The following is a 26155-nucleotide window of genomic DNA, read 5'->3' on the forward strand; positions in this document are numbered from 1 at the left end:
ATGCAAAGAATAGCCATTTGTAACATAAGAGTGAGCACAGAAATGTAGTCACGCCTATCTTCCTGCTCCAGAAACACAGATCCTTATGTGTGAGGTACTGGGGATGCTCCATTAGTTAATAACTATGCAAGACTTAATGACACACAGTGGAGCCATTGTGATTATATACAGTGGAGAGGAATAATAACAAATATACTGTAGCCAGTTTACAATATGCTGTCTGGATTTTTTTGTCCCCTCTTCACCTCTTTATATCAATCTAAGGCTACGTAGACCACAAATCTAGTAACATTTTGGGTAATCATATTTTTGAGCCCATAACCTTCGGGGCATTCAAAACTACTTTCTCCATCCCTACTGTACTGATGCAGTGTAGGGAAAAGTGTATATGATTCAAAGGTGGTGTGAGACACAAGCAGTTTGGTGCTAATCAGAGAAGCACTTATAGATGGCTGAACTGAGATACTTGTGTTTCATGATTTCATCACACTAAGCACTAAACATTATTGCACCAATGATTAGTCTTTGTGTCCCAATGCAGCCCATGAAGCTGGTGACTGGTGAGGAACAGCATCTTTCCATCAGGTTTGATCCTGCCTACAAAGATGATTTGAACAGCCGGGTAGCGGAGGAGGTCTTGTTTATTAAATTCCTGGAGCATCCTCATGAGGAGCAGGTCACCCTTCGAGGAGAAGTACACTTCCCAAATCTCCATTTCCAGACCATGTACTTGGATTTTGGCTGTATCTTGAATGACACTGAAGACATGCGTTACATTGAAATGACCAATTACAGCCCACTTCTTGTCAAGTATCGCTGGTCCTTCCTGACGGATGACCATGGGAACCAGATAAGGTACTTTCACCATTGGCCTTGGAGCACATCTCCCTCTCATTTTGAAGTTTGTTCCTTTGTGCTGACGAAGGCTGTTTTCTTGGGGCTTGACAAATAGCTTTACACCCTCTCTGTTTGGAAATAGCTCCCCACTTACTCTACTCTGACAGTGTAGGTATTTGAATGCAGGGAGGGGGTTACCTTCACTGCCATGGAAGCCAGATGAGGTGCATTGGGAAGCCAATATCCATCCTATCAAAGTAGGGCCAGGACAGGAGTTTTCAGCCCAGCACATTGCAGCAGTTCCTTTAACCTGTGGCCTGGAATTGCAGCTGCAACCATTTCATACTAGCTGTCCTGTTACTAATGGTGCAGAGGTCCAATTTTACAGCTGCTCCTCACTCAGCTCCCAGGTACTGAGGATGTAAGCATTCCACACATCATATCTGAACAATTAGGCAAAATCTAATGAAATGGTGAATTCTTTTGCAGATTTTGCCTGAGGTGTTAATGGTCCTTATAGTGAGTAGTGTCAGTTCATTCATACTAAGGGGATCAGAGCTTGTTATGTGGGTCTTGAAACCCAAAGAACGTGAATGGGTACAATCTGGTAGCATAGTATTTGGAGCACATCTATAAAACATACACAGCAGTTCTTTGTAGCTTGGTTCTGTTGCACAATACAAAAGTAAAGTTTGGGCAGTTATTCTAATTACAGTAGCAAATGTTTTTTTCCATAATGCCCCAGGAAATCTAACAGACTTAACTACTGTGTATTGATGCACTGCCTTTCTAAATAACGCAGGCCATCAATAAAAAATTTCATTTAGGCAACTGGGATCTGGCCCAGAGGAGAGCCCTACTGGGTACTGGATGGGAGCAGACAAGGATACTTGGACAGGTTGGAAAGAAAACTCAAGCACTAGAGTAACTGATTAAGGACTGGTTCTGCAAAGCATCTTTTTGGAGGGGCTGAATGCCATTCACTTCTGTGAAAGTTCATAGGACTTAGAGGCACTTAGCACCTTGCCGAGTGAGGCCTTAAAGGATCTGAGAATGTGCAGAGACAGAAGGCCAGCTAGCAAGGTGGAGTGGGGAGAAGGACAGCTGGGCCATAATATCAGTGCTTGGAGACTCCAGTCAGCTCCTGGTAAATTAGATTATGGTTTAATTACAAACTAAAGAAAGGATCTAATTTTGATTATAGAACAATGGTTATATTTTATAATAATAGAGAAACAAGCATATTACAGTGAAGCCTGCATGGAATTAATTTTCTCTGGGACTACTCCTTGGCTGGATGCCAATTTATTATTCTTATGATTTTTTACATCTCTTAAAATTTTATGGACACTTAAACACTGGATCAGTTTTTATATTCCAATTATCTTACTTCCATTTAAATTGGCTATATTGGGTCTGAATCTACTAGTGCCTATAACCTAGTGCATTCAGATCTCGTTGATGCTCATGTTAATGGGGGATCCTAGGTACCTAACAGAATAAGACCCTTTGTTTCAAAGGGCTCTGGCATTTTCCCTTTTCTTGTTTGTTAGTGTTATGGACATTACGACAGTTCTCTCTTCTGTTGTGCATGTTAATTAAGCAGTAATGTACTCTCTATGGGTCCCTCAGCAGACACCACATGATTCTCTATGGCAGAGCTGGGAAATGAAGCCAGTCTCCAAGCTATTAACACCTCAAATTGTTCATTAAGTGGCCAGTATGAGAGCAGCATGTCAGATAATATGTTTGGTCTGCATTAAACACTGTTGGTATTGTACCTTCTAAATAATCAGGTGAAACTAACTCAACCTGACATTGTGGCAGTTTAACATTGGGTTCTTGGAAGTGAGATCGATTGTAGTTTAACCATCCATCAATCCATGTACATGCCTAGCACTCATCATCACAGAATCTCAATGTCATACAGATTAACATACTCATTATGGCTGGGAGAGAAGACCACACTCAGATATTTCTTCTATTCATTTGTTTCTTCCCATTTATTTTTCTTCTGTTTCCTTCTCGTGGCTTGCCTCTCTGTTGCTACTCTGGACAGAACCACAGATAAGCAGCACACTCCAGATCATTCCCACATGATTAGCTAGCTTATATCTCCTCTTTCATCTTTGCTAGTTCATCTGCCTCTCCATGTTACAAAGTCTAGCTCCTCTTGTTCTGTACCTGTATACGGGGGTGTGAGAAGTGGGCCCTATTTGATTCGGATTCAGCCCAAATCAGGGTCAGTGATTTGATTTGTGGATTCGGATTACTGTCCCTGATTCAATTCGGCCGAATCTGAAGATTCAATGTTGATTCAGAGAATTAGCGATTTGGATGTGGACACAGCTTTAAATGTTTTTTCTACAAACTTCGAGGTACCAGCGTGGCTTGTGATCACTGTGATACTGGAGTGTGTGGAGCGTCCGACAGGAGTACGGGGGGCCCTCCATGTGCTCAGCAGCAAACCTGGAAGTGGACTGGAAGTATTTCCGGGTCCACCAGGGAGTGTGCTGGGAGGCCGCCCCCACACTCTCCTGGCTCAGCGATCGACCGTGGGGGGACCCCCCACTGCCCCCCAGACCCAGGAGGCACCAGTTGCTGAGCTGGGGGTGTGCAGGGGGGCCCTCCAGTGTGCTCCCTGGTGGACCTGGAAGTGGACTGGAAGTGCTTCTGGTCCACTTCCGAGTCTGCTGCCAAGTGCACTGGGAAGCCCCCACTCTTCTGTAGGACATTCCATGTGCCGCAGCATTCACAAACTGCCTGCTACCTAGAGGTATGTAGAAAAAACATTTAAAGCTGTGTCTATGTCTAAATCACCAAATATTTCTGAATCTCTCCGAATCAATTCAGAGGGTTCTGATTAGATTCGGAGAGGTTAAAGGGTCCTCTGATTCAATTCGGATTCAGAGATTCAGCCACCAAATCGGGTCACATCTCCGCTGAATCAAATCAGGGACCGAAGCTTCGCACAGCCCTACCTGTATACTTGTAGATGGGCCTGAAGCAAAACCCATTAAACTTTGTGCTAGTTCAGCTTGAGGCCCAGGCATTACAGTAGCCCACCATCATATATTGAAATGAACCTCAGAAGCATGCACCATTGAACTTTATAGGACAGTGGATTTACATCTAAATGTAAACTTGTCATTTTTTCTTCTAAAGCATGTCATACTCTTTTCTTGGCTGTGTACAGATAATTGGTTTTCTGGTTTGCTTGTCCATACTTCCAGAGAAAGTTGACAAACACCCAACCTACCCATAAGTGTTTGGAATCTTATATGTATTTTAGAAATAAAGCTCAAATTGAAAATGATTTTCTTCTAAGCAGCTGGCAATGGGCACCTATACACATGCCAGACGTCTGCTCCAACACCTGGTAATTAGCACATGTTGGAGCATACCCAATTAATTGAGCCTGCTGGCATGTGCTAATTAACATGCTCCAGCAGCTTCCACATCAGGTCTGTTCAGTATCCCTGCGCTTCAAATGGCAGTGGGGGCGCTTGAACTAAAGTTCGTTGAATGAGCTTTAGTTCAAGTGTCCCTGCCACCGTTTTGAAGCACAAGATGCTGAATACATGAGACATTGTGGGCAGTTTAATTAAAGCTGCTCTCAGAGCCACTCTAATTAAACTGCCCCTCCTCTCCGACCCCTAGCACACGTATAGATAACTGAAAGGGCAAACCATGGCCTCAACCTTCTGATCACAGCTGTTCTGTTCCTCAGATTTATTCCTGCAAAATCCTTTTGTCCTTGTCTCCAATTCCTTCTTGCCTAAGTAAGAGAGAAATTCAATGTTTTCTACTCTGGGGTCAGAGCAAAGAGGCGCCACCTAGTCTATGTTGCAGCAGAATGGGTCTGTATCTCCATTCACAATGCTAACCCTGTCACAATACTGCAAATAAAACTTATCTACTTTGCTCACCTGATCTTCTCGAGAATATGAACCCATTAAATAGAGGTCATTCTTACTGGAAGTACCTGTGGGCCTGATCCAATATTCACTTCAGTTCTGGGTTGCTGTGTTAAACACACAGAGTTGAACAATGCCAGTCCTCCCTTTCTGCCTGGGATTTTTATTTTAACAGACTCTGACTTTTTCTCTTCCTGTTTTGAGGGTGGGTTGTTCTTGTGGCAGTAACCATTTCTAGTAACTCCCCTTTCTATTCCCATACACATCCTGGCATGTTACCTTATATGGACCCTGCAAGCCAGATTTCAACAGTGTTTCTGGTAGGGCTGTGCAAAGCTTCAGTCCCTGATTTGATTCGGCAGAGATTCAGCCCGATTCGGTGGCCAAATCTCCGAATCTGAATCGAATCAGAGGACCCTTTAATCTCTCCAAATCAAATTGGAACCCTCCAAATTGATTTGGAAAGATTCGGACATAGACACGGCTTTAAATATTTTTTCTACGTACCTCTAGGTAGCAGGTGGCTCATCAATACTGTGATGCTGGGGTGCATGGAGCGTCCCACAGGAGCATGGGGGGCTCCTCCAGCGTGGTGCCCAGCAGACCCGGAAGTGGACCAGAAGTACTTCTGGTCCACCAGGTTTACTGCCAAGCACATGGAGGGCCCCCTGCATTCCTGTGGGATGCTCCATGCACCTCAGCATCACAGCATTCACAAGCTGCACTTGGTACATCAAGGTATGTAGAAAAAACTTTTAAAGCTGTGTCTGAATCTCTGATTCTCTGAATCAGCATCAAATCTTCAGATTCAAATTTCGCCGAATCGAATCGGGGACAGTGATCGGAATCAATGAATCAAATCACTGTCCCTGGTTTGGGCCAAATCCAAATCAAATAGGGCCTGCTTCGCACATCCCTATTTTCTGGCATGAATTCTTTGTTTCTTTGTATTTTTATTTGTTATTCTGAAAAAATAATTTAAATGTAAGAAACTATATTCAATGAAAAACTATACAGAGAAAAAATCCAATGGTTGATATAATGTCGGCCACTGAATAAGAGAAATATTAGCCCAGGCAGAAGTAATATACATTGGAATGATATTTATATATAGTAACTCTGACGCTGGAGTGCCTCAAACCAAATGAAAGTAATACAAAATCCTTCTCCAACTCCTTCCTCCCCCACCACTGTCATTTGTTATTACCTGCTGTGTTATGTCTTACTTATCAAAGCTCCTTGGGGCAGGAATGTTCTGTGTCTGATTAGCCCCATGGATACTTCTTGTCCTGCATAAAGGAGGCTGGTAATAAGGGGGATACAAGCAAAAGAATGCAGATACATCTCCTGGCATAAATGTGACAAGATAATCCATTTTCTAGCTATGTTTGTTTCTCCTGTCAATGGAGCAACAGTCTGATGGATTGATGTGATAGGCAAATGGTCTCTTGTTTCATATAGCTGGAGCTTCTTCCTGTAAATAAGACCCTGAACTTCAGTCGGCCTTTATTTCTGACATGCCAGTCTGAATATCATGAATGTCAGGAGAAAAGAACAGATTCTGTCTTATGAGTATCTCAGTACTTGTGGACAGATATTAGTGAACTTGTGAAGGTGTCATAAAATAGAACTTGCGGACAGGGAGTGAGTCTCTTTGATACTGGTTTTCCTAGACAAGATTAAAAATAAATAAAATATAAGTGTCTAAAAGGGAATTGTAGCCAGGAGCTAGTAAACATATGTAGCTGCCAAGTTCACATTAAAAACATAAACCCAGATAGCTCAGTGTAAGGAGGATGGTACTGAAGCAGACAGAGGGGGAGGGTTTATGATCTTTCTTCACTGTGTATGCAAGCCTCCATCTTTGTATTTGGCTTCATCTACCTGATGAGATCAGAGCACGATAAAACCTTTCCTCCTTCCTCCCCACTACTTTGCTGCTCTCTCCTCAACTAGATGTTCTAGTTTGCCAGCCACAAACTGATCACTGCCCCCTCCTGTCTGAGTCTCCAGGAATATAGTTCATGAGTTTTCAGCAAGCTCACTTTCTATGTGCCGTGGGCTAAATTATTTTCTCAATCACATTGGTGCAAATCTGGAGTAATTGAATGGGATAAAAGATGTAATATAAAAGAGATCAAGGTCCTCAGAGTAGTTATGGTGGAGTCTGAAGTTTGGGAGTGCCTTTGAATGCCTTATTTGGGTTTTCTGGGGCTGAGAGTGTGCTAGTGATAATGTTCTTCTCATTCAGATGAGAGTCACTTATACAGGGGTTTTATACCCACTGTGGGCTGGGTGGAAAGCAGTCCCACTGAGTGAAGAGAGAAATGAAATTAGAACAAAAGGTGGAGGGTTGGAGGAAAAGCAAAGCTCTGATTAAATGACCTGCAACTCCCATATAGGCTATACAACTGATTGTGCCTCTTGCTCACTGTACTGTACCACCAGGTGCAATGGGAAATTCAGGGGTCAAACACTCATCACGAAGCACAAATACCACCTGTGGTCTACAGTTAGCTGATGGCACTGACCCGCTTCTCCCGCCATCCCTCCCTCTCCTCCCCCACCCCCTGCCCGATTTTTAGACGCTCAAAAGGCAATGGCTGTGATGCTGCCTTGTGATGGATGGTGTCTTTTCTCCATTCTTGTGCCAGTTTTACTGCAAACTCTACAAATGATATTCAGCTAGCTGAACCAGAGAGAATTAGACCTCTCTTTGCTTTCTGAATAATTGTCTTAATGAATACTCTATATCTGAAACTACAGTGCATTTCCATTGCAAACAGAAATTTCTCCTGTGTAAATGCCATTATCCCTGTATTATGGAGATGGCTATTACTTTAATTCTCTTTTTACATAATGCTGAAATTTGATTGTGCTCTGTATCATTCCAGCTGTGATAATGTTATTGACTGTTTATGAAACAATGTTCAGTTCAGCTTTTGGAAACAGCATGCTCTTTTATCCATCATGACTGAGCCCAGGCAGTGACATCGATTTAGGAATCAGTGCTGTCTCTTTCACTTCTTGTTTCTCTGTGAACTAAGCAGAGGAGCTGTCAGATGAAATCTCAGTGGCAGGAGGTGGCATTTGCTTCTGTTCGTTCATTGACTTTCTGCTGTCATGTGCAACAATGATAATTAAAGTGTCATAATTTTCCAGCCCTGCTGTATCTTAGTTTTCCAAATTGTTTCTCTCACACCTTATCTAACAGGAGTCTCCTGTGCCAGAATTGTACTGCAAATTGAGTGAGTATTTGGGAAGTTACCCAGATCCACCAGCATCATTTTGTCCAAGAATATTGTTCCATCCAATATTATTTTTCTTCCGTTTGTTCCATTGAGAATCAGCATAAAGTCTAAGTGTCCCTAAGAAATTGGAGCTGAATTTAAGCCAAAAGATTTGAATCTAGGTTACACTTGGGAGGGCAGGGGGTTGCACCTGAGATTCTGGTTGTTATGCCCTTGAATTAAAGCCTAGAGACATAAAGAAATGAATAGTTCTGTGAGTGCAAAGGCAGAGTGCCCCTGACAGCCCCTGACAGTACAAAGGCAGAGTGCCCCTACATTCAGGGGTCCTGAAATTACAGGACATCCAAACACTGCCTTAGCTCAACCCAGTTAGCTTCTAAGAACAGACAGCAGCCTAGCAAAGGTGTGACAGCCCCACATCTTTATATGTTAATAGTTATTGAATTCTGTTTGGAATGGGCTCAGGAATCTTATGCGTCAGGTGTTCTCCTTGGGTCATCACCAGGGATCTGGGTTTTTCTGTTCACCATGGAAAAACACAGATTTTCTCATTTTAAGGAGAAAAAATGTAGATTTTCTCCTTCAAAGAAGAAAAATGCAGGATACCACGGGTTTCCCCTTCCAGCCTGTTATAGGCTGGGGGGAGTGGGAGGAGGGTGATCACTCAGGCAGGGGGTGCCATGTGCATGTGCAAGCATGGGCGCGCACATGCACATGGGAGTCAGGTAGCCTGGAAAGCAGCTTCTGCAGCTTCCTGCAGATAAGCCTGTGGTAGGTGGGGGGATTGAGGCCCCCATAGTGGGGGAGGGAGGGAGGGAGTTGGGCAGAGCTGGGGCTGGGGCTGGGCTGGGGACATTGCCCAGCCGGAGTGGTGTATGGGACCTGGGGTGGGAATGCATGGCCACAGGGCCTAGGCAGGAAGCAGGATGGAGCCGTGGGCAGCTCGTCCAGGGGGCGGCAGAGGGGTGGGTGGCTCCCTGCCACTGTGTGCACTCCTGGGGAGGACCATGGGGGGCATATGCCCCCCTGATTTGTGCTCAGGGTGGGGACAAATATGCCCTGGAGGCTGCAGGCTCAGGGCTCCCCACCCTGCTGCCCTCCCCCCAGGGCCTCCATGGCCCAGCAGGCAAGACCCAGTATGGCAGGGCAGAGCAGGGCGGGGAGGCTTGGTGCCACCACCAGGAGCACCACACTGCTGGGGCGAGGCACCCCCTGCCCTCCTGGTAGCAGTGGGGGTGGCAGCGCAGAGTTGTGCTCCCCTCCCCCCACTGCTGCAGGGCAGGCACAGGGCACCCCACTGGGGCAGCGCAGGGCTCCTAGCAGCAGCACTAAGATGCCCCACTCTGCACTGCCATGCTGGGTCCCGCCTGCTGGGCCATGGAGGCCCCTGGGGGGAAGGTAGCAGGGTGGGGAGCCTCAAGCCCACAGCTACCAGTCCACATCTGTGCCCCCTCATGGGCTCCACTCCAGCCATGCTGCTTGTGGGGGAGGGGGAGCTGGGCTCTGCTCTTGGCTCAGGCTGCAGCTGCCATTGCCTCTCACAGGCAGCAGCTGGGCCTTGGGTGCTGCTAAGGGGACGGGGCTGCAGACCTGGGTCCCTGGCCACATAGTCTTGGCAGCTGGGGACTCCCTCCAGTAGGGCTGGGCGGGGGGGGAAGGGGGCTGTGGGTCATGAGTCAGGGGCACCCACAAGGGGGGAGACTGTGGGTTGGGGAGTGAGGCCCACTGGCAGGACCTTGGGGCTATGGGTTGGGAGTGAGGGGCACCTTGGGGCATGGAGGGCTGTGGTTTGGGATTGAGGGGCACCAGCAGGACCAGGGGGCTGTGGGTGGGGAATGAGAGGCACCAGCAGGACTGTGGGGGGTGAGGCTGTGGCTTGGGAGTGAGGGGCAATGGTATGGGCAGGGCACCAGAATATCAGGGTTGCTCAGAGCCACAAAGCAGTGGGACGGGGGAGTAGGGGGCAGCTGCAGCTGGACCTGTGTCCTGGTGATCAAAGGGGTCAGGGGGGACTCTGATTTTCCATGATAAAAATCCCAAAATCAAATGCCAAAATTGATAGGTATTTAGAATGTATTTTATTATAGTGATTGAGGCACTGGTTCCAAATTGCTTTAAAATTGTCAATATATCAATAAAACATTGTGTTCAGCTGATACCTATAGCAGTGATTCATTTTAATCATGGAAAATGCAGATTTTGGGGTTTCTAATCAGAGAATTTGTGATTTTTAAATGAAGAAAACCAGGATCCCAGCTCATCATGCAAAGTAAAGCTAGTACTTTTCTGACTTACTTCTTTGAACACTGCCATTGTTCATCCTTGGCATTTAGCTAATGGGAAAATATTTCCTGCATTACATGTGTTTGTTTGCAATGGGTCTGTATAGTGCTTTCAGATCCTTTGCATCCCAATAAGTGTTTTTAGGTAGCTGAGGACAACTCTGCACTCGAGACCATTTGTCCCAAAATGTATTAATGTGGTTCCCACTCAAAAGTGATCCACAAGGTGTGTGCTGGAGCTGAGCTACCCATGTGACTGAATAAAGAAGCAGGAGATGGTTAGCTTACAGCAGAAGTAGTGCTCAAATTTACTCCAAAAACCATGTAGCCTTAGGTAGAGAGTCCGAATAGAGATGAGTAATGAGGGAATTTGCAGCATAAGGAAACACAAAAGTCAAAATAATTCAGGGAGCAGGCAGGACCTAGTTGATTGATGTTTTGTGCGAGTCATGCAAGCTGACTAGCACTAGCTACCAATGGCATTGAACTGTCCCTGGAGAGGAGATAGTTGAACATAATACAGGCAATGTGAAAGAGCCCCATCCCAGCCTCCTCACTTTCTGGGTTGTCTGTTCCTCTCTCTCTCTCTCTCATATGTCTGTCAACCTGGTTGCCCCGGGTTACTGTGTATGTGACTGGCCTCAGGTAAGAGGGTGTGGATTTAACCTCTCTATTGTTTGCAGCTCTGACCTCACAACGTGGGGGAAGGGGCTTAAGCCCATGTCACTCCATTAGGTAACTGTGATGATTTTCAACTCAATTGGCTGGCATCAAATAACACCTGTTCCTGACGGGGTCCAGGTGGGGAGGCCAGGAGGGCTATTTAAGAGGGTCCCTGCAGGGAGAAAAGAGATGGACATTTTAAAACACACACACAGAGAAACATGGACCTCCACAACTCTTCTCATTCTCTGAATGTGGAAGTGAGTAACTTACCAGAATCTTAACTAGGAACTTAGTTTAACGTACCCTAGTTGCATATTAAAAGGCTACCAAGCCGCTTCTGTTTGCTCAGAGTTATTCTTTTGCTACTTCTCTGACTTGTACCCCACCCCAAGTCTACCCTCTCTACCCAATAAAGCTATCCGTTATAGCCAGCTTTGTTGTACCTGCTTGAGAGGAATTGGGCAGGTCTTCTTGCTCCCTTTACTCGGCTGACTAAGGGAGGCTACTTTCTATGCTTCAGGCTATAAGAAACACTCAGATATATCCTGCTGGGGTTAAGCAACCCCAAGGTCTATAGAATCTGTGTATCCTGGGTGGCACAGGGCCCAGACAAAGACCTGAGTCTGGGTGGTGGCAGTGGTACCCCAGGTTTGCAGGTATGCTCCCAGAAGGGGATTGATCATAAGTGGGCATCCCTGGGGAGGCATCCAAAGCATGGTTTTTGGCTGGGCGCAATGAAGCGGGAGGCTTAGCGCAAGAGCGCCTCCTACTGGCCCGCCACAGGCAACTTCTGTTCTTGGAAACTTTGCAGTTTTATTCCCATCATCACCATAAATTGGAGGGTCAGTATTTTTCCACCAACATTTTCTTTGCACACACTTTGGCAGATGCAGTCACTTGCATAGGCACCTGCCTACATAACTGCAGTTGTGCATGCTTCTTGTAGAACTTGCCCTTCCAAAAAGCATTTGGAGGCTGAAAATAGACGTTGTACTTTAAAATGTTGGTTTGTGATATCATGCTATTTAAAGAAGCAAACTATTTTGCAGGACAAGACCAGCCATTGAGCTGGCCCACAGTATGAAATAAAGATCCTATTAAGATGAATCTCTTGAATCTATCTATCCCATCTGTCTATCTCTGAAAATAGTAAGCCCTTAGTCTCAAGATCTGCCTGTATTATTTTCCTTCTAGCTGTACAGGAGGAGCATCAATCTCTTTGCTGCAGGTAGAAATACATATATTGTCCTTGTCAGCCCACAAAACAAGAAACGCCAATTGGATTAATACAATTTGGAATATTCAAACAGTCCAAATGAAGCTTTTGAGGATACATCACCATAAATCTACATCTTTCTGCTTTGGAGGGGACTGCTGCCAGAGGCAGAGAGAGTAGAAATGCTAGCTCTTTAAAACAGAGCAGCATGAAGACAGCTTCAGCTACTGAGAATATTTAGCCTAGCATCTGGGTAACAATTTGGCAGCTTGTATTCATAAATGGAGAAAGCTTTGGAGATTGTCTGTTTCCTGCAGTACCCTAAAACAAAGCAGTGTTAACTACATGGGCTCCCAGATTCATAGCACTGCTACTTCTGCTCTACTAGCACAGCAGAGCATTACAGAGGATCTCCCCTCACCTCCAAAGTAAAGGGAAACCTACATGGCATAGAGAAATGAAAGTACCTCCCTGACATACCTTCTTCCTGCCACAGAGAAATCCATAAGTTAGGTGAGACAGGAAGGAAAAGTCCCACTAGACAGCAGGCTACAGACATTTCTTTCTAGTGACTAGAAATTAACCCAGCCTTGGTTTTCTTGGGTGCAGCTCCATTGCCTATTCTAGGGCTAGGGATAGACATTACACATAAACCAGTTTAAGTGATCAGAAAATGGTTTAAACCTGTAACAAAACAGATGTTCAGTGCATGTAAACCACTTTGATAATGGCTGAAACCAGTTTGAGATAAACCTGGTTGAATGAAGTATCAGACTTAATTGATTTGGCTCAAATCAGTTTATGCAATGTCTGTCCCAGACCCCCTGCTGGTTTAAAGTAAACCAGACACTCCTAGCATCCTGGCATGCTCTCTGGGTTGGGTGGGGCTCTCTGCTCCACAGCAGGGCTGGCTCCTCCCCTCTGCTTCCTGGCTGGAGCTCCAGCAGAGACTTGCAGGCACAGCAGGGTCCTGGTTTCTCCCTGCCCTACCCCTCTTCACTGCTCAAGCAAGAAATCCCTCCCTCCCCCCCCCATCTCCCATAGTAGGGACCCCAGCCCCACAGACCCTAGGCATGTGGTATACTACCTAATGCAGACGTGTGTGTCTCCAATTTCACTGGGACAGGCAGACAGAACAGTGACCACTTAGGGCTATTTGGAGCTAATCAACAGGTCATCTGGTAAGCTGTTTAAGAAGAGTTTGAAGTAATGGGGTGAAGCTATTGTTTTGCTGAGCGGATGATAAACACTATGATCAGCCCCCTGCTGGCTTGCTTGCCTGTCAGTTTGCTGCAGACAGTATAAAGAAGCAGGGAGGGAGATTGAAAAACTCCGTATCATCAACAGATGCATGCACTGCACCCCCCTGCCCTTGCCTCAGAGTGCTGGCAGGGTGCTGGGATCTGGCAACACTCCTGCCCCTTGAGCAGCAAGTGGGGAAAAGCCTGGGATGGTGCAGGCAGACCTCCCTAATCAGAGGTCCTGCCCAGGCCTGGCCATGCCCCTTGCAGCTCAGCTTCCTGTGGAAGAAATGGGAGGGCTGCTCTAGCACTCCCTGGCTTCTGGCCTGAGCCACTGTAGCCATGTGCCTGAATTTCCTTGGTCCAGAGAGAATGCTGTACAGTTACAGACCAGTTCAGCCTAACCAGGTTAAACTAACCTACAAAGATTGAATCAATTCAGGCTCAGACTTTTTGAATGTCTGTCCCTAGGTGATTCAAGCTGTGATTGATCAGTATTATTCATTCTTTATTTCTATTGCAGTAGTGCCCCAAAGCCCAATTTGTCCCCAGTGCTATACATATGCTATATGTATGCTTGCTTAACTGAGCTCACTATTTGGCTTTGAGTATCTATGTTCTTATTGTCTCCATAGCCATTCATTCAGGATGAATGTGAAGGCATGGAAGGGATCAGAGGAATTCCCCACGTTACAGACATTATTGGAGAGCTGCTTTTCCTCACATAACTGCCACTGCTTTGTTGCTGACTGGTTGCCACCTCTGAAGCAAACAGCACAGGCACACAGAGCGAGAGGGACACACGCACGCACGCACACACGCACACCCGCCCAGGTACTGTTGCATCTAGGGGCTCCCACCTCTTCCTCGGGCCTCAGCTTCAGGGCCCATTTGGAAAGAGAGAACCCGGTCCACGGTAAGGGCAGCCTGGTCTGCCAGGTTCCTGGGGAGCCCTGGTCCAGCCTACATCCAGTGTTCTGAGACTTCCTCAGTCTCCTCCAGGGGGCACAGAATAAGCATGGTGATCCAGTCATTTGCCTCTGGGTGTGCTTGAATCAGGGTTTCAAGCTTTCCTCTGCAAGCATAACACCCAGAACTGTATTTTACAATGACAGATTAAATTTGTAGTTATTCAGATCAGTGTGGGAGCTGAGGTTTGAAGGGCGAAACCCCTTCCCACCAACATGGAATGGGATTCAGGATGAAGCGCACATGGAGACCTTAAACGTAACTATGGTATGAACCTCCCAGTCTGTTTAAGTGGGCTCCACCTACCATAACGGCCACAGCAGAAGTGCTCAGGTTGCAGCCCTATCAGATCCTAAAGAATCTGCAAATTCTGCTAAATACCCGTCATCAACAATCTCAGACAGGATACAAGAAGCAGCAACAGGGCAAACATAACCATCAGGCAGCTATACGCAATCTGGAGTTTGCAGAGGAGGACCAATATGCTCTGTTAGTTCCAGGCCCCTCTTCCTGTGACTTACTGGCATTTTTCTGTGAAATTATTGGGCTTTAGCTTTCCTTTTACCTCGAGCATCAGAGGGAAGCCTTGAGCCTTCTGAAGCACTCAGTACCTGCAGGTGCCTCTCTGCTCAACCTAGCGTAGTATTAATTATAAAAAGTGCCCAGTTAATCTGCCTTTTACAGCCATTATGAGTATCTGCATCTTTCTCCCTTATGAAATATCATCCTAATTATAAGCTTGTGGAAGGAACAGTTAAATAAATGGAACCCTTGCTGGGTCCAAACAGGTATTTTCTGGGAAGATGACTGAGATGCCTGTCAACGTCTGGATATTGAAATTCCTAGTTTGTAGCCTACCATTTATTCTTCTTTCATCTTTTGGTTTTCCTGGTTCTTTCTGGTTTATCACAATCTTACTTTGAAAGTTGAGGAGCACCCACCAGTTGCACTGAAATTGGTGGCAACATCTGTGTGCACTCAGCACCTCTATGAATTTGGCCACTGCTCTTTTGAATGGGGAGACTCTCTCTCTCTCTTCTCATGTTGCCCTCTGCCGGGACATGTCTGGCCTTTCAGTTTGAGCCCTTTGCCCTAAAGCAAAACATGGAGAATTTGCATCCTGCTGGGCCATTAAGAGGTCACTCTGTTCTGCAGAGGGGTGCCAGCTGGTCCTTAATCATGGGTGTCTGGGGGTGGGCTCTAAATTTTGTTCTTGAATTGTTTTTCTTTGGTTGTTGTTTATTTTCAGGACTATCCCCATATGGGGTTCTGTGCTTTTAGTTGGTTGGTTTTGACTAGTGGTTTTTAAAGCCATTTTTTACTTTTTTCTTTTTTACTATAGAGGTTAATAAAAGTCTAAAAAAATCATGTGCTCTCTCTCTCTCTTTCTCTCTCTCTCTCTCTCTCTCTGTCCCCCTAGGAGGAATGGGGATAACTGAATTAAGGAAAGTAGAGCGAGAAAGGAAAGAATATAAAAGGAATATTAGCATTTCCCAGATTCCCTCTACTGCTGTTCATTTCTTTCATGTTCCTAATATCCCTTCCAGTGTTCTCCATGGTCTCTTTGTTTTGGAGTTTCTTTTATTCCTTCCGCTTTGCCTGGCTTTGTGCCATTTTTCCTGTGACTCTTAGGTTTGGAATCATTTCCCTGGTCCTCGATCACCAAACTTTACTCTTTTTCCAAATCCTTCTCTAAGAATCAAGATTTCTTAGCAAATCTTCCTCCATTCTCTTTATTAATCAAACTCCTTTCCTCTCCCTACACCACCACCCCAAGTACCACCTCCCAAGTCCTTTCCTGGACTGTTATCTTGTATCTTGATTTAATTTAGTCTGCACCAGAGCCAGTCCTGCATACTCCCAGGAATCCCTTTGAACTCATATGGATTATGTATGTATATTAGTATCAGTCCCTTTGCACTGTAAAAGTATTCTTGCTGGAAATAGGTTCTGTTCTTAAAGAGGAAATTATTTGTGTTGTGCTCTGTAAATTAACTTCAATATTAAGTAAATGTAATTTTAAATTAACCATTTACAGGGTGCCCAAATCATAGCACAAACTGAATCTGGCCCTACTTCTGTCTATTATATTTGCTTCTGTAAAGATTTTTTCTTACTCTGATCAAGATGTAGATTCATGGTGTGAGCCTGGGGTTGTTTTTGAGTATCTGCTTGGTTCATTTCAGTATCTGGTCATGAAAAATGTATTTGATGTTCCTAGTTCTAATACTACATGCATATTTTTAAAATTTCTTGCTTTCTCTGTCAGTGATAAACATTAGGGGCCAGATTCTAATACACATGTAAAGCATGAAGTGGACTTAGGTGCCTAAGTGCAAATCTTTTGCACCCTACTCAAGTACCTGAAAAACTGTTAATACAAAAGGTCCTCTTCCCTCTCACTGCCTTTGTGCCTCAGTCTTAAGTGATTATATGAGTTCTTATACAAGTAGCTGCATTAATGGATTTTCATGGATTTGAGCAGAGCGTTATAGAATCACGCTTAGGCACCTAACTCCACTTAGATAACCAATAAGTGGAGAAAAATGTAGCTCTAAATATCCTGTTAAATGACTGCTCAGTTTTGACGATGTTGCTGACCAAGCCTGAGAAGTGATTACAGGAGGCAGATGTCATAAAGCAAATAGCTGGGCAGCAAGTACCAGACTATGCGGCTGTGGAGACACCTTCTGGGGCTTTAGCAGAACTGGCCAATATGAACGTGGAGTGTAAAATTCTAGACCAGGGGTGTCAAACTGTCTTGGGGCCCTGGGCTGAATCTGGACTTCAGGGCTTCTAGTGGGTTCAGCCTGGGCATGGGGGAGCCGCCATGACTGCTGTGGTAGCAGTGACCATGGGTCCAGAGACAGCAAGTGGTCCACCATGACAAGGGGCAGACAGTGGTGGGTCTGGATGCTGCAGCAGCAGGTCCAGAACTGGTGATGGGTCCAAGAATTGGGGTCCAAGAGCAGGAGGAGGAGTCTGGCAGTAGCAATGGTCTGGGAGTAGCAGTGGGTGTGGGTGCAGGCTTCTGAGGGCATTGTGGGGACCTGAGGGTGGCCATGAAGGTGAACCAAGCTCACCACTGATGGCCAGGGCCAGGGGAGCAAAAAAGCCCCACACTTCAGGTAGCCCAGCAGGCTGGATAGAGAAGTGCCACATCTGTTTATCACCCCAGTTCTAGAGGGAAGAAGCACTGTGTAGCACTCCCCAGCTTTGATGCATAGTTATCCAGTAATTGTCATCTCCACTCCCTCTTTTTCTTGCTCTACTCTTCCCAGGGAGCAGCACTGCAGCAGGGGAGAATCAGTTGTTCAGCTCTGACCAGGGTAGCCGTAGCCCAAATCCACAAAATAAACCACTGCAGTCATGATTTTATTTAAAAGGTTGTCTTGGAACCTCCAGATGGCTGATGTCTTTCCAGTTGCCACGAAACTCACTAGTTGGAGGCAAAAACACCATGAGCTAAGTGTCCTTAACCTACTGCTGACTTCAGGAGGAAATGAGGGTGCTCAGCCGTGACAGAATCAGACTCAGATGCAAGCAGAGATCCTTTAGGTCCTGAATCACTAAAGTTAATTCTTTATTCAGCAAAGCACTTCTGTACATGCTTCACTTCGGGCACAATTTTGTGTCCCATTAAAGACAAAGAAATCAAAGCACATGCCTCTTCTATGCTTTGCTAAAGTATGGTGATTTGTTGACTTGGTGCCTTAAAGAACTAGGCTCTAGTTCTGTTCCCACATCAAGCATGGGTCATGGGAACAGCCCTACACTGACTTTGTGGTGACCTATCATGATGCATGGATACAGTGAGGAGCTCAGTCCTGCAAGATGCAGCTGCTTTGACTCCTGTTAAAATCAGTAGGAACTGAGAAAGTGTGGTGCCAGAATTGTAGTTAGTGCACAGGAATGTAGGACTGGGAGAAACATCATTGTTACCTCCCACGACCAGGCCATATTATCCTTTTCATAAACTTCACAGATTTCATAGCTTTCATAGATTTTTTGAGTTGGAAGGGACCTCAGTAGATCATCATGATTCTGGGCAGGAAAGAGCACTTGTGTCAGATGACCCAGCTAGATGCTTGTCTATTCTCCTCTTAAAAACCTCCAAGGTAGGGGAGAGCACCACCTCCCTTCAAAGCCCATTCCAGATTTTGCCAACCCTCACCATAAATAATTTTTTCCTAATGTCTAATCTAAATCTGCTCTCCATCATTTTGTGGCCATTGTTCCTAGTAACCCCAAGGGGCGCTCTGGTAAACAGAGTATCCCCTATTCCCCTGATGAATTTGTAAATGGCCACAAGATCCCCTCGCAGCCTTCTTTTGCGGAGGCTGAAGAGATCTAGATCCCTCAATCTCTCCTCAAAGGATCTTACCTGCAGGCCCTTAACCATATGAGTAGCCCTCCACTGGACCCTCTCCAAATCATCCACATCCGTCTTGAAGTGTGTGCTGAGAACTGGATGCAGTACTCCAGCTGTGGTCTTACTAATGCCACATAGAGGGGAAGTATCACCTCTTTAAACCTGTTCGTGATGCACCTTCTAATGCATGAAAGTGTGTGGTTGGCTTTACTTATTTTGTTGCATTGACGACTCATGTTTATTTTGGAGTCAACTATGACTCCGAGATTCCTTTCTGCTGCTGTGCTGCTTAGAAAGTCACCTCCTAGTCTGTAAGTGTGTTTCATAGTTTCATAGTAGTTTGGGGTCAGAAGAGACCTAAACATATCATCTAGTCTGACACCACCCCCGCCCCCAACCCCCCGGCAGGACCACACGCTGGGATCACACGACCCCAGACAGGTGTTCGTCCAACTTCTTTTTTAATTTACCCAAGGTAGGAGCGAGGACCACTTCCCTAGGAAGTTGGTTCCAGATCCTAGCTACCCTAGCAGTGAAATAGTGCCTCCTAATCTCTAACCTGAATTTATTCTCCAGCAGCTTTTGGCCATTGTTCCTCATCACCCCAGGTGCTGCTGGGGGGAATAGGGCCCTTCCTATTTGGTGCTAATTTACCCTAACGAGTTTGTAGGCAGCCACCAAATCCCTCCTCAGTCTCTGCTTGCTGAGGCTGAACAGGTTCAGGTCCCTCAGCCTCTCCTCGTAGGGCCTGCCCTGTTGCCCTCAAACCAAGCGGGTGGCCCTCCTCTGAACCCTTTCAAGGCAGGCCACATCCTTCTTAAAGTGCGGTGCCCAGAACTGGACGCAGTACTCCAATTGTGGCCTGGCCAATGTCGCGTAGAGGGGGAGTATCACCTCTGGACCGGCTTGAGATGCATCTTTGGATGCACGACAAGGTGTTGGTGATTCTTTCTCCCTAGATGCAGCACTTTGCATTTATCTTTGTTAAACTGCATCCTATTCTGTTCTACCCACATTCCCAACCAGTCCAAATCCGCCTGAATCTGCTTCCTGCCCTTCAGTGTGTTTACTTTGCCCCGTAATTTGGTGTCATCCGCAAATTTGGATAGAGTGCTTTCCATGCCCTCATCTAAGTCACTGATGATATTGAACAGCACCTCTCCAAGGACTGAACCTTGGCGAACTCCAATGCCCACATTTTTGCAGGTTGAGAACAACCCGTCCACCACCACCCTCTGGGTACATCCCATAAGTCAATTCTCCACCCACCTGACCGTGTAATAATCTATGTCACAACCGTTCAATTTATTAGGCCTGGGCGAGTTGGCAGCAATCCGATCCAGCTTCAGATCCGGCTGCTTCGGATGACTGCGATCTGTTCCGGGGCTCCAGATCAGGTTTCCACCTTGATCCGGCCCAAGTGGCTCTGAAGCTTTGGAGCCGCTTCCGAGATCCCACCATAGGGTATAATGGGGAATCAATGAAATATCTATAACTTTGTTGTTTTTTGTTTATATGATTCTAATTATAAGAATGGGATGCGAGACTAACAAAGGCCTTTTTAAAATCCAAGTAGATGACATCTACCTCAACTCCTGCATCTACACATTTTGTGACCTTGTTGTAAAAAGAAACAAGGTTAGTCAGGCAGGATCTACCTGCTATGAAGCCCTGCTGATTGCCCTTCAGCATTATTTTCCCTACTGGACTCCCACACATGTGATCCTTAATAATTTTTTCAAAGGTTTTCCCAAGGATTGAGGTGAGGCTAACTGCCCTATAGTTACCCAGTTCATCCTTTCTTCCCTTCTTGAAAATAGGGACTACATTGGGCCTTTTCCAGTCCTCTGGGACCTGTCCTGAGTGCCATGAGTGCTCAAACAACCATGCTAGTGGTTCTTCTATGACACTGACCAATTCCTTCAGCACCCTTGGATGAAGATCATCCGGGCCCGCTGACTTAAACACATCCAGTCCCTTCAAATGCCCCTTCACTAGGTCAGTGCTAACTGTTGGTGGGTTGGAGTCCCTCTTGTGCCTGTCTATAGCTCCTTTGGGAGATATGTCTTTCTCTGTGTTCAGGAATACAGATGCAAAGAACTCATTTAGGAGCTCAGCTTTGTCCCTCCTTTCTGTTACCAATTGCCCTGGTCTGTCCTGTAGGGGTCCTATGTTACCATGCACCTTCTTTGTGCTCCCTGTGTACCTAAAGAAGGACTTTTTGTTGTCTTTAATTTTTGTTGCCACCCTGAGTTCCATTTCTGCTTTGGCCTTTCTGACTGATTCCCTGCAAGTGCGAACCAAGCAGGTATACTCCTCCTTCGTGGCTACCCCCTGCTTCCACAGTCTGTATGCCTCTCTTTTCCCCCCTAGGCTCGACTTATCAAACTCCATCTGAAAAGCAGTTCAGTTTCTCCCCCCAGCTGGAATGCTGTTCCAGAATCTGATTGCTCTAATGGGGAGGTGCCTTCCTCCAATTTCCATCTTAAATTTATTCACGACTGCTTTATACCCATTTGTTCTTTTGCCAGTGCTGACCTTTAGCTTAAACAGCTCTTCTACCTCCCTGATACTTAACCCCCTGATATATTTATAGAGAACAGTCTTACACTCTTTAACCTTCTATCTGCTAAGTTAAGCAAAGCAAGCTTTTCTAGTCCCATCTAGTAAAGATATGACATCAGAAGTATACTAAATGGGTAATGCTCAGATTGCAAGCATAGTTATAAGAAAGAATGACTGTTGCATCTGAATCAGTCATAGGAATCAACAACTTTTAAGGGTAATTTGAAGAAACCAGTAAGATTCTGACTGCTGTAGATTATTATACAGGTAACATCTTCCAAATTACAGCCATTATGGACAGCTTGATTTCTAATAAAGACATTATATTATATTTATCATTAGAGCTACAATCCTTTGTTCAGTCAAAACCTTTGGCCCAAGGCTGATTCAGAAACACTTCTCTCAGTAGATGGCCAGGAACTATTTCTGGTGATATCATCCATCAGTCTATAATTTAATTGGTAAATTAAATAATTTAATATCCATACCTGATACGTGCTACACAAGGAAGGAAAAGAACTGGACCAGATTGTGCTCTCCATAAAACAGTGTAAATCTAGAGTAATTTCAGAAGAGTTTGGAGAAATTTACCTGAGTGCCGCCAAGAATATAATCTTCCCTCAATAATATGTATGGCCTGTCCCAGTGACGGGTGATGAAAAGGCACATAACTGTGTGCACATAGTTGAAGGATGGAACCATCACGGAGGTTGAGAAATTGTTTTGCATGATTTAAAGGAGGTTTAAGTAAGAGAAATAGGATGTAGCTGAGTGACAGAAAGTTTCTTGGGATTTGTGGGTACTCCGTCCATAATGTATGTTCCTGCTGAAACAGAATTGGGAGCTTTGGTTGCAGATGATGAGTCTTGTTTTGGTGGCAAAGTTGTGAGGTCCTGCTCCTGTCCCACTTCTTGCAGATTTCCAAACAGAAAGAAATCAGAATACTCCACCAAAGGTGGAGACATTTAAGCAAAAATAGGTCTGTATTAAAAGTACATATTAAGCACTAGTTAATTGACACTCAGTCACAATAGAATACCCATAGGGCTACTCATTGCATTCACATTAATTCCCATTATTTCCAGCAAATACAAGCCCGATGCAGGGAATGCAGGCACTTACTGCAGTGCTGTTGCTGCTCTTTTCTTCCTCTCTGCAGTCTGCCTTGAATTTCAATGGATAGTTCAGTAAACACACAAATCTTATTTTAGCAAAGCAACTAAATATTCTTCTGGGTCTGAGACTTGGCACAGCCCTCTTTCTTTCTTGTGAATGGGTAAAAAAGTAAATGTTTCTTAATGTTTAGATTTGCAACCCAGCAGATTCTTATTGATTTTTAAATAAACAGGAGCTGAAAATATTATGAGGGAGTGGGGATTGTTGAGCCAAAAACATTGCCACTAATATAGCTGCTCAGTCTGTTTTAAAGCTGGCTCCCCCATGACAAATAAATGGCAGTTTTTCTTTTCTTGCTGTTCTAACCTTTTCAAGCTGTAGATGGAAATGTCCTTGAATCCCAAAATGTATGAATTTCTATTTTTTCTCTCTCATTTAGGCAAAACTGGTCAGGGTCAGATGAAGCAAAAAATATTGATGGGCACAGTGAGAAAAGGGAACTTGCCTTCAGATCTAACAATGTGAAGGGGAAAGTTTCCAAAAATATTTCTAGACAAGGCAGAGGGTAAAAGGGAAATCAACGTGGGCTACTGATTAAAACACAGGACTGGCATTAATATGTGACCTGGGGGGTTATTCCCAGCACCAGCCTGTTCAGTGACCATGGACAAATAACATCACCTCTCTGCGCCTCAGTTTCCCCATCTATATGTAGGAATAATTGTACTGATCCTCCATTGCGAAATCCTTTGAGATCTGTGGATGAAAAATGATATATAAGGGCTAGGTGTTGTTATTATTTTTTATTAAAATGTTGAATATATCACATTAGTAATATATCATCAGTTATCATGGTTATCACCTGTCATTCTGGCTGACCATGGCTCAGGCATCAGTGCTGACAGGGAGACATTGTTATTAGCATCATGTCATTTCCTTGTTGGATGGCTGGACTCAATACTCAGCATTTGTATATGACAGGCCAAGAAGGTTTTCTGTTTATTCTTCTGATATGTGAAATTATTTCTCTTATATTGATAAACACCCTTGAACAAAACACTAACTGACAATGGCTTTTTCCTGTTAAGTCATTCCCTATGCTTACAAGTTTGTGGCATTAACAAGGCAGACAGTGAGAAGATGTGTCAGCATTCTTTAAATAGGCAATATGAAAGGCTTTAGATAGCCTAGACAGGCTCTGACTATGAGGGTATCTAGCACAGCCATGTAACTCGGATTCATTAGCCAATTTTTTCCCGTCCAAAATGGCTATATCCGTGAAAGAGTGATTAAAATGTGAAAGAATTATTTAAATAGTGTGATATTTTTCTGAAGTTAAAACTATGGATTTGAAAAGCCTGTATTGTTCCTGAAGTTTGTAGGTCTGTTAAGAAAATGGTTGTGTCCGCCTTCTCCCTGCCTACAAAATTACACACCCTTCTGTAACATAGATCAGACAAACTACATAGAATGATATCTGAAGCTCTACCTTATGGTCTTGAAAGCCTAAAAAAATCACCCACATCTCCTCCAGGAACTGAGTCACTGGTTGACTTGGTGAATCGTTATGAGTGCCAGGAAATTACCCCTTGTTATTGTCAGCAACATTGGGCACAAGTGTACATTGAAAATAACTGAGGTAAACCTTTAGACAGTATACTTGAAGGTTTGCCACTTGGCAGAGATAATCATTTGTAACAGGGATGTAACTGTAAGCACAACATTGATCACAAAAATAATTTGGAAAGGAATAAAGTCTCTTGCACTGGGTTGATTTCTGCACTTCACGTACTTGTATAAACCCAGGCTAGGGGGCATTTGCTATGGTGTGTTCCATGCTTGCTTAAACCTGTGTGGTGGGCATGCCATTGTGTATGCTTCCATTTACCCAGCCTGCTGTGCGTGCCTTTGTGTGCTTCATGCTGACATAAACCTGCTTGATGCACAGGCCATGGTAAGCTTTGTGCTCTCATAAGCCCTGCTTGCTGTGCTAGCCCCTGCTCCCAGGGTTATTTCTGTTTGGAACTAATAAGAATGTAAGGTAAAATGCATAAACAGTTCAGGCAGTAGGACCTGGATCCAATACTGTCCCCTCCTGTCCCAGCCGCCAGCAGAAGGGTTTGGGATTGAGAGAGTGGTCAGGAGTAAAAGGTAAGAAAGGTTTATTGACTTAACAAACACACAACTACACATAGTATAACAAGACAACAATGACAGACAATAACAATTTGCATCGGCAACTTATTGGCAGTCCCCTGATGCTTGATGTATGACAAGTTCCTCTTCTATAAAGCTCAGCGAAGTCAGGCGTCCCCAATTTGCACCGTCTGAGGGGTACCGGGAAGGACCCTGGTATTTAGTCCTTGGGCTCCTCAAGATCTACTGGCCCACCGAATCCAGGTCAGCAGCTAATTTCTAAATTAGTAGCTTCTCTTACAATGTTGCATCTTCCTTCTGATAATTTCTGGATGTGCTAGCTAATTTATAACTTCTGAGCTATGCTGTTGATTCACAGCCACTCACAAACTTTCCTTATGACTGACCAATAGCAGTACAAGTTTTTGCATTTTTCTGATAAGGTTAATTTTAACTGTGCCACTACATACAAGGCCTCACTACTTTTAAGGCCTCACTAATCTTACAAGGCCTTATTACATACAAGGCCTCACTAATTTTTTATTTTAATTAAATTCTTAGCAGCAACATGCAGCTCCATCCATAAACAAACAACAAGAAGCACCTGGTCTAATCCTCACAGAGCATTCAGCAAGCATCTTAGACACTATTTTCAGCTGTCACGCTCTACCCCTTGCTTGCTGAAGCACTGTGATGCAGTTGAGATGCTAAAGCTACATGTGCTACATCAAGGAATGGGGAGGGATCTTTAAATTTAACTTGCATAGTGTGGACAGATTTACAACAACAATGGTTAAAACACTAGTTAGCTGTTGCCACTAGGGCAATAAAGAGCACTATGACGCTTACAATGGTTAGCCACATAGTTGAGGTGATACCTGGTGACATGCAAACAGTGTAAATCACATCATACTATTTACATGGCTTGGGCACGTTGGCAGCCAAACTGATGATCCGCCCACCCTCCTGAGCAAGGAGGGCTAACTGAGTTCCTTGCCAAGCTTTTGCCTCGAGGGTTCACAGTTTATCTTTTACCTCATTCCAGTCTTTTAACCGTGGCATGTCTACATCTGATACCCATGAGGTGGGTATTGTGAAGTTGAGAGTTATGGTCTTAGAAGAAATTACTGGCCATTTCAGGGCAATAGTACAGTTACTTAATTGCAGCAGAGCAATGTTCCACTCTTAGCTTCTAAGCAACACAAATTGCACAAAGCCCAGGTGGTACTATTTTCATAGAGTAAGCAACCTGGTCCTTCCCAACAAACACGTTGCCCTATTGTTACATGTAACACATTAGGTAGTTCTTGTACACAGGTTATATTGGATGGGCTGAGAGGCCATTCTCTCCATAGGGTCCCTAATCCAATTGAGGTGTTACTGATTTGAACTAAGGGGGATTGTGCCACATACTGAGAGCCATCTGGGATAACTGTCTCCCATATGGGGCGATGCAGATTCCAGTCCCAAAGGCATCCTCTTCCTAGCCCTGTGCCAAGCAAATAAGCGGTGGTCTAGCTTCCATTTTTTACCCCCTGCATTAGGAATGAACACTTTCCTTTATTACAGCCTTCCCAAGGGGTAATC

The 26155-nt window shown here is 44.8% G+C and overlaps 1 protein-coding gene across 2 annotated transcripts in view; it reads left to right on the forward strand.

Moving 5' to 3' along the window:
- HYDIN (HYDIN axonemal central pair apparatus protein) overlaps nt 1-26155 on the forward strand; it is a 443140-nt gene that overhangs the window by 273397 nt on the left and 143588 nt on the right. For both annotated transcript variants that reach the window (XM_059713716.1, XM_059713715.1), the window contains exon 23: nt 542-855. In XM_059713716.1, coding sequence (XP_059569699.1) covers nt 542-855 — 314 coding nt within the window. The remainder of the gene's footprint in view (nt 1-541; nt 856-26155) is intronic.

This window comes from Alligator mississippiensis, chromosome 10 (genome assembly GCF_030867095.1).
Source record: "Alligator mississippiensis isolate rAllMis1 chromosome 10, rAllMis1, whole genome shotgun sequence".
NCBI lineage: Eukaryota > Metazoa > Chordata > Crocodylia > Alligatoridae > Alligator > Alligator mississippiensis.